At 35.9% G+C, this 9,465-nt stretch overlaps 1 protein-coding gene across 1 annotated transcript; it reads left to right on the top strand.

Moving 5' to 3' along the window:
• The first annotated feature begins 477 nt into the window (after positions 1–477).
• Positions 478–9,245, top strand: LOC125646408 (uncharacterized). The gene is made up of 3 exons (XM_048872657.2): positions 478–1,917; positions 4,425–4,574; positions 8,741–9,245. Exons 1-3 carry the CDS (start codon positions 1,842–1,844, stop codon positions 8,959–8,961), a joined length of 447 nt encoding a protein of 148 aa, XP_048728614.1. The 5' UTR covers positions 478–1,841; the 3' UTR covers positions 8,962–9,245.
• The last annotated feature ends 220 nt before the right edge of the window (positions 9,246–9,465 follow it).

The following is a 9,465-nucleotide window of genomic DNA, read 5'->3' as shown; positions in this document are numbered from 1 at the left end:
AAAAACCCTTAAAATTTGGGTCATTTTATTAATTTCACCTTATTAAAATGATAGAAAATAGTACAAATGACTTAATAGGAGAAATATTTCAAGCCCCATAAAATCTGTAAAATCCAGGAGCTCCCAGGGGTTTCGATCCCTGGACCCCCACCAGGGCTTCGCCCTGCACCCACTGCTGCATAAAGTGGCGCCCCCGTAACCACAATTCCTGTGTATGTAGTATGAAAGGTGAAGATGACGAACAGTGATCAATCTCATAAATCCCATACGCAATACAAATTAGAAAGTTGGTCAAACACGGACCCCTGGACACACCAGAGGTTCGCTAATCGCTTGGTATTTTTGGGATATGGCCTTTAATTAAGTTTCTAGTAGGCACTGGTATTATTAGCCGAGTTGCAACGAAGTTGAACTCGGCTATTGGTTTGGTGATGCGGGCGGGCGGGTGATGCGGGTGGGCGTCAACAATTGGTTTCCGGATGGTAACTCGAAAAGTTTACAATCTAATCAAATGAAACTTTGATATATTGTTGGGTACCAGGTAAGGAAGACCCCTATTGATTTTGGAGAAAAAAGGTCAAAGGTCAAGTTCACAGTGACCGAAAATAGAATGAAAATTTCAGAAAAATTTGGTTTCCGGATGATAACTCCGAAAGTTTAAATCCGAATCAAATGAAACTTTGATATATTGTTGGGTACCAGGTAAGGAAGACCCCTATTGATTTTGGAGAAAATAGATCAAAGGTCAAGGTCACAGTGACCGAATATAGGATGAAATTTCAGAAATATTGGTTTCTGGATGATAACTCGGAAAGTTTAAATCCGAATCAAATGATACTTGGATATATTGTTAGATACCAGCAAAGCAAGGCCCCTATTGATTTTGGAGAACAAAGGTCAAAGTCACAGTGACCGAATATAGATTGAAAACCTCAGACAAATATGGTTTCTGGACAGTAACTCGAAAAGTTTAAAACTGAAATTAGTTCTTCACAATTATAAATATGCCACATCATTCCTGACTTTACAATGTATCCCATGCAACTCGGCTCATGCACCCCTGGGTGCATTTACTGATTTTTATGATCTAAATTAATAGTGATATCTCAAAAATACTAAAATATGCTCAACTGGAAACTAAACTACAACCAATGAAACAATCAGTGATTCAATATTATACATCATCATAATAATAGCGTTATGTCTCACGTGATCTATATCAACTATTCATCACTTTATATATACACATAATATGTAAATTTGAGTTACTTTCCTCTCTTATCTATCCTCGGTCTTTTCACCTCATAAAGCCATCATTATGGTCATCTAGAGTCTCTGCAGAAAATACCATAAGCATTCGTATTCTCCATATCAAGCAAAGGAATCATTTGTCATACATTTGCGTGTACATATAGCTGCGTGTTTTTAAATCGAAAAAAGGTAGGGTACACATAAATTCTATCATTGAATGGGAAGAATTTAGAAGCAGGCGATCAGTTCCTGTTTTTAATGTCTTTGCCACTGAATCTTGTAGGATGTATATTGCAGTTTCTTAAATGTCAATCAATCTTTCTTGTGATCTATTGCCCTCATACTCCACTGTTGATTTCTGCCCTGTGCCACACGAAGTGACGCGTTCTGTTTGGATACTCACAGTAAGGATTGATTTTCCGTGTTTTCCGGCAATAGTGTAAAAACGTCTGCATTTTATATCGAGTTCAAAATACCTCGTTCGTTTGAAACGGACGTTTTGCATATGATGTTCAGTGATCTTTTTTTTTTCTTTTTGTACAGTTAACACCATCTGTTGGATAGTTATGATTAACTGGGGAAAACTCTAAATGGTGCATATATGTGAGATGCATATAAATGGTGGTTGGATTATATATTTATTCGTTTGTTTCCACACAAAGTTCGGTAAGTTCTAAACCTTATTCATCTGAATGAAACTACACCTACCAACCCCCCCAAAAAACCGCCTTATATAGTGTTTTTTGTTGTTGTTTTTTTTGGGTTTTTTTGCATTAATCGATTCTTCGGGAACGATTGAGAGTGATTTTTTTTTAAATAATGCATGAAATTTCACGTTCCTTTCTATACATACATAAAATTGATGTCCTGGATGACAATCTTTAAATAATTTCTCAATTTGAGTATCCGTAGCATAGAACATCTCTGTACTGTGACGGTAAAATGTTGCGACGTAGTCCAGTATTCAAGACTTCTAGCAACACGTTAACAATTGCATTAGACCTTCGTTACAAATTATTCATATTCTTTAAACTAGAAATTTGGCATCTTCACGCCTTCATATATTATAGATGATAAGATCCCTTTGATAATATTCAGTGATTCAGAATATGCAAAAGTGGTTTTAAACAGTCACAGTGATTTTTCTAACGTTTAGTACGACGAGGCATGTCTTTTAAATTGGTATTGCCCAGATGTCATACAATATCATGTGTGTACTTCAAGATGATTATGTTAAAATCATCCTTAACAACGACCTTTGCTAGAGGCTATTCTCTTAATCTGAAGATAACTTTCTCTAATATGAGAATAGATTGGTTTCTGTATAAATTGCTACATATACAGCACATCTCTTCTATATAATAAACATTTAAAGAGTCATTCAGAAGCTCTAAATGCGTCTCTGAGAGACCATTTGTACAAATTACATGCATTATTAACAAAATTAATTTCTGGATTTGGAAAAAGGTGTAATTCGAAATTGCGATGGACATACCGGTATGAAGTTATGAAGGTATTAATCTTGTTTCAGCTGGATTTACACGCTTTCTTCTTTTCTGAAGTATTTTCTATGATATGTAAAACATTTATTTCAATTTTAAAACGATTGTAATCCATGCAAGGTGAAGATAACGAACAGTGATCAATCTCATAACTCCTACAAGCAATACAAATTAGATAGTTGGGCAAACACGGACCCCTGGACACACCAGAGGTGGGATTGTCTACCCAGCCTCGGTTCAGTGCAATATGTAAATCTGATCCATCGTATTCAGCATAGCGCTAGCTCATATTCCGTTTTATGACTACAGGGACATCGTCCGCATCTCTGACAATTGAATCCCGTCTTCTGTCATTACTATTTAAGTTTGCAGAAAATTACTGTAATCATTAAGAGAAATCAAGGACTGAATGAGACATGCAATGCATGTAAACCACCCATCTATTTGTAATCATGTATTGAAGGCATGTTCTGTCAGACCAAGGCAGTAACAGTGATCTAGCGAGTTACATGCGTAGTAAGGGTTTCTTCTTGTAATTTAATTTTTAAATTTAATTGAAATATAGATGTAACGAATCCCTTATATTTCACAAGTCCGAAATCAAGAACAGGGGAGCATATTATGTTCGACTTCTTATCTTGTCGTCCTCTGCAACTTTAACATTGGTCATATCTTTTGAATTTGATAGCTTTAGTGTATAATTAGTCATATTTAGCGACATGAAATGTCAAGGCTTTTTTCTTGGTTTATTTAAATATGCAACAGTTAGACTAAGGCACATTCAAAGCTTTAATGTATTGTAAGCAACATGTTAAATAATAAAGCTGTCTCTTCATTATAGGTCATACATATTGCTCTATATCTTATATTTACGTAGAGAAAATGAAATATGTATATATTAAGAATACGAAATCTTCCCAAAGCTTGGGTGTTTTTGCCACTTCTTGTATGTTCCTCGGACTTCTTGTGTTACAATATTTAGAAATGTGCAGAATTTCATTTTTAACACCAAAAAATAGGGGACGCTTACTCCTCCTAGACACCTGATCCCACCACTGGTGTTTTCATGTTTACCCTATATTTTAGGTTTTGTATTCTTTGTGATATTTATGATAATGATCACTGTTCGTTATCTTCGCTTTCTCTTGTAATGAATATAAATAACATATCCTAATAATTCAATGTTATTTAGGAAGTTGATATTGTTCAAAAGCTAAGATTTACACCAAAAATGATATCTACAGCTCTTTTTATCGATATCAGCAACACTAACCTATGTATCATATTCGTGATTGTATATTGTTGAGGTATTATGCTTATGAACATTCTAAGTACAGAGTTTGAAGTTGATACATGTATTGATAAAAGATTATATCGTTCAAAATCGTATCATAATTTATGTCATCGTGCAATGCCACTTTGCGGTAAACTTTGATTTCGTGTTTCAATTTTTCTAATATTTATAATCATGGCAAAGTAACAAATTAAAGGATTGTTGCAAAACGTCACATTGTATTTCCATGCTGACTGGCTAAAGCAACACAATGCTCCTTTTATACCTTTGTAATATTTATTTCGATATAAAAGATATATTTTGCAATAAAAGTTAAAAAGTATTTTCTTCTAGAAATACCATGTATAACCTATAGATTTAAACTGTTTGTTTTTCAGTTAATGCTTTGAAGTGTTTTCACTGTAATAATCTCGATAATCCAGCTTGCGGGATGTATTTCAAACCATACCAGTTCAATGCACAGCCATGTAATGGAAAGAGTGAAAATTTTAAGTGCGTCCTTCAAAGGGAGCCACCCAAAGGAAGAGGTAACAAATAATGTTAAACTCGAACGAGGTATAACTCTACTACGCTCTATCCCGCCTCTGTTAAGAATTGTCCATATTCATTGGACGAGAGGACTACTGTATATGTCAATGTTATGTTCAAGACCTATGAAATTTACATCCTCCTCCATTTCACCTATTGCTAGTATCTGATATCCATACCCCACTGCAAGTGACATGTAATCTTAAAATGATATTGGAAGCAAATAATTAGTTTATCAAGCATATTATATATCAATTTTTAATCACTAAAGGTGATACGTTTATATAAAAGATACTCAGAATACATCACGTGACCATCGATCTCCAACAGAGTGAAAAGGGTAAAAATCACAAACGTTGGTTATTGTTCGGAACCACTTGCCCAGAAGGAAGAAAATGCACATTCACGTCTAATGAGTTTATTTGGAATCCAAGATCAATATTCCAACGTGTTATGTCAGGAGAAAGGAGTTATACGAACTTACAGGAGGAAAGACAGACTAATTTGTCATTAACACCACAACGTAACACAAGATACTCTGGAGTTTTATCAATTATAAGAACAGAACATTTTATTATCATCCTTACTTACGGGGAATGGGGATGGAGGTGGTACACGTTTTTCCACACCATCACTGTTCGTTATTTTCACCTTTCATTTATCTTGCACCACATAACTTATCTTTAATTGTAATCGAAGATATCTACCGCTTGACCTTTCTCTGATCAGAAGAGAATTATTTTTACTACCGAAGACCCAACAACTAACACTGGCCCCAGGATCATGAAACATCTTAAGCTTAAGTCAAAATCTGAATATTGTGATGAAATGATTGAGAAGTCAATCATTCCAAAATAAAATTGCTATTCAATATTGTTTCATTGAATTTCTAATGTCTGCAAATTAAGAGTTTCAGTTCAAAAGTAATAAATATTTTACAGGTGATTGAAATTTTGACTTAAGTCTGAGTTTGTTACATGATCCTGGGGCCTGATCTATCAGTGACGTATGGTCTTTCATATCATCGGGGTTTTTGTGCTCGGATTCCAAGTTATCCTGTAATGCATCTCTATGACTACACTGAATTCATGATATTATAAAATTTACATTCAAATCACACGCCTCTTGGAGGACAACTCCATCAATCTCTCTCAATCAAGAGAGAGAGAGAGAGAGAGAGAGAGAGAGAGAGAGAGAGAATTCAATTAGAATTGTCCTTTGTTTGTTTTACGATCCTGGGACATCTCAGTTGGAAAGCGAACGTCCTAACCACTAGGTTACTACGGCCAACCACAACATACAATTCTTTAACGTGTGAACACTTGTTGTGACACAGGTCTTCCCTTACCACTAGGTTACCGCGCCCGGTTCTTTAACGTGTGAACACTTGTTGTGACACAGGTCCTTATTTACCACTAGGTTACCCCGACCGGTTCTATAACGTGTGAACACTTGTTGTGACACAGGTCCTTTCTTACCACTAGGTTACCGCGGCCGGTTCTATAACGTGTGAACACTTGTCGTGACACTGGTCCTTGCTTACCACTAGGTTACCGGGGCCGGTTCTATAACGTGTGAACACTTGTTGTGACACAGGTCCTTGCTTACCACTAGGTTACCGGGGCCGGTTCTATAACGTGTGAACACTTGTTGTGACACGGTCCTTTCGTACTTTTGATGCAGCCTAAGTACAGAACCCACGCCCCTAGAAATAGCTTGTTTTATGAAACTTTCCTCTTAATCCATTTGAGGTTCACTAATTCTTTTTTCGTCCATTCAAACTTAATCTAACACAAATCATGTTTGTACATGTAATGCAAATCATTCACATTCGATCATCAATATTTCGAAAACGAAACGAAAGCCAACATACAAGGTGAAGGCGGATAAGTTAACAATACAGAATTGAATTTAAAACAAGTTACAAAACGAAAATGGAACCCAGTTAAGGCAGGTGTGGCACGATAAAGATCCACCCCTGCTCAATGAGCATCGAGCATAGGCCTAAATTTGCAGCCCTTCACCTGCAGTGGTGGCGTCTCCATATGAGTGAAATATTCTCGAGAGGGACGTAAAACAATATTCAATCAATCAATCAGTTGAGGAAAGGGCATTTTCAGGAAAGTAACGATGGTAAAGATATCACTGAATTTCTTGGGCACAAGACAAATTTGAAACAATAATTTTTGATTTCATAAACAAAATTTAATGTTATTGCAACACTATAAGCAGTATTCTCGTTTTCTGGAAAATCCATCCGAAAAAAGTTTTTATGTCAAATCAAAACAAATCTTGTCTACCGATTCGAATGGGATTAAATACATAAGATGTTAGCATTCCCAAGGGATATTAGGGTTCAGCCGATTTGATAAAGGTTACTGACTTTTAATTACCAAGTGATGAATACACTGTACATTTGTGTCGATTCTTCCTTCCAAATTTTAGTCGGAACGAGCTCCTTGAAAAGTAAGAGTCCGGTGTATACAAGGAGCGTAGGGACATTAACCGAAGCTCTTACTTGTAGGAGTCTTGGTAATGAAGCGAATGCTGTAACCACTGATTACTAACGCGAATATACAGATACTTATGAGGCGGAATTTATTCAAAAACTTCTACGTGAGAAGGAAAAATATCTTGTTGTGGCCTTCAATGCGATATTTAGATATTTCGACGACGTTTTAATTATTAACAATAATAATTTTCATTCATATGTGATTTGATATATCCCTGTGGTTTCGAAATAAAAGACACCACAGAGTCGTCCACTTCTGCTTCATACTTAGATTTTTATTGAAAGTAGATATTAACGGCAAACTAACAACTCTACCTTATGATAAACGGGATGATTTAAGATTCTCCATCCTCAACGTCCAATATTTATGTAGCAATATCTCATTATCATCTGCATATGGTGTTTATATCTTTCAACTGATTCGATACGCAAGAGTTTGTTCTGCGTATGATCAGTTTTTAAATCCAGTCAAGCTATTAACAAACAAGTTGATGGTGCAGTGGTTTCAACAGTCTTGTTTAAAGTAAGCATTTCACAAATTCTATGGTCGTTATGACAATCTAGTTTGCCAATACAAGCTACCATTGGGTCAAATGGTGTCTGGCTTGTTTCATATCAATCCTTTTGCCGTTCTTAGCACACTGATTTTAACTACGGATAACTCCGTTTACTTGATCAAGACATAGGGCTCACGACAAGTGTGACCGGTCTACAGGGGATGCTTACTCCTCCTAGGCACCTGGTCCCACCTCTGGTAAATCCAGGGGTCCGTGCTTTGTATTTCTCTATTTTGTATTGCTTATATGAGTTATGAGATTGACAACTGTTAGTTATACGTCGCGGTGGGGGAGAGGTTAGAGCGTTCGCTCCGCATGCGAAAGGCTGGGGTTCGAATCCCGGCCGCGACAGACCTAAGTCGTTAAAACAGGTAGTGACAGTTCCATCGCCAACGCTCGACATCAGGTTTTTGGTCAAAGCAGGAAATTTGGTTTTCACAGAAATGGATAAAAGCCAAGTGATACAACTCTTGATACAAAGCTGGCCCTGTAATTCATGGACCGGCATTAAGTATACATACAATTACATTTATTGTATTGTTACGCCCACGGAATCGAAGATTCGAGGGCATCTAGTTTTCGGCATATTTACATTATGTACATGTATCTGTCTGTCGCTAAAAAACCTTTAACCTTAGTAATATATTTTACACCAGAAGGCGCAGACCTTTAATATTTAGTATGTGTGTTCCTTGTGCCCAGACCTTTCCATTGACACCAAAAACTTTCATTTGACGTAGTGAAATTAACATTGAATTTAGAAAATTCGAATATAAGCCATATCTTTAAAATCGAAAGAGGTATTTTATTATTTAGCAAGTGTATTTCTTGTGACCGTTCCAACGATACTAGATTTGTTGACCTGTGAACTTGATATTGACATAGAGATTGGAAATTTTCAAAAATTTTTTTTAACTTTGGTCATATCTTTTACATCAAAGAGGTAGGCCTTTTACATTTGGTATGTGTATTACTCTACCATTGACAAAGTTTCTGAAAATTTCTACACAAAAAAACCCTACCCAACTACAATGTCTTACATTTGCACTTTGTTGGGTATCAGTGTTTCACTAACACATCTTGTTATATCTTACAGAGGATTGGGTAGGAATAATTCGCAGCTGCTACAAGATTGGAAGTCTTTCTATGAACGAAACGAATGGATGCCACAGAATGAGAATAGCTGGGTTTACCACAACAGCCACACTGTGTTTCTGTGACACGGACTACTGCAATCACAGCAGTCATTCATGGCCGCCTTATGCCAGCATTACCACACTAACATCATTGGTTTTATCACTAGTGTGGAACACATAGTATTACGGACTTGACAATTTGGCGACATGAAATAATTAATTTCGATGAAATATGAATTAAATGTTTGTAGTGCTATTTCGTACACGGTAAAATAAGTAAAATAAGATCATTCTTGTTCTTAACGTAATAGTATCTACTACATTGATGATATGAATTCCAGATATGTTTAAATCTTTCTTCTCTGTCAGAAATCATAAAATGGGCATGACCCATAAATTAATGGCTGAAGTGATGTTAATGTATATGGAGCGTAAAGACATTAAACTTTATAATTAGATTAAAAATTTGCATTTTGTTATATTTTTATCCACGAAGCAAACACTTTTTAATCATTCTTTGGAGATGAATTTAGATATACTTTCCGTACATCTGGTATGATTATGTTACATAAAATGGCCACCTGGAATCATTCTTTGTAAATGTCTTTAACGCAGGTTGAAACAAGTTTTATATTATGCCAAAACTAGTATTTCTTTCGACCAAATCCAGAATGAACTAATTACC

This window comes from Ostrea edulis, chromosome 6 (genome assembly GCF_947568905.1).
Source record: "Ostrea edulis chromosome 6, xbOstEdul1.1, whole genome shotgun sequence".
Classification (NCBI taxonomy): domain Eukaryota; kingdom Metazoa; phylum Mollusca; class Bivalvia; order Ostreida; family Ostreidae; genus Ostrea; species Ostrea edulis.
This window is presented reverse-complemented; position numbering and strand designations above follow the sequence as displayed.

Excerpts from the sequence above, each read along its gene's own strand:
- LOC125646408 (XM_048872657.2), top strand. The coding sequence starts at position 1,842 with ATGGTGCATATATGTGAGATGCATATAAATGGTGGTTGGATTATATAT. Across the intron at positions 1,918-4,424 it reads TTGTTTCCACACAAAGTTCG|TTAATGCTTTGAAGTGTTTT; the intron begins GTAAGTTCTAAA and ends TTTGTTTTTCAG. Across the intron at positions 4,575-8,740 it reads GGAGCCACCCAAAGGAAGAG|AGGATTGGGTAGGAATAATT; the intron begins GTAACAAATAAT and ends TATATCTTACAG.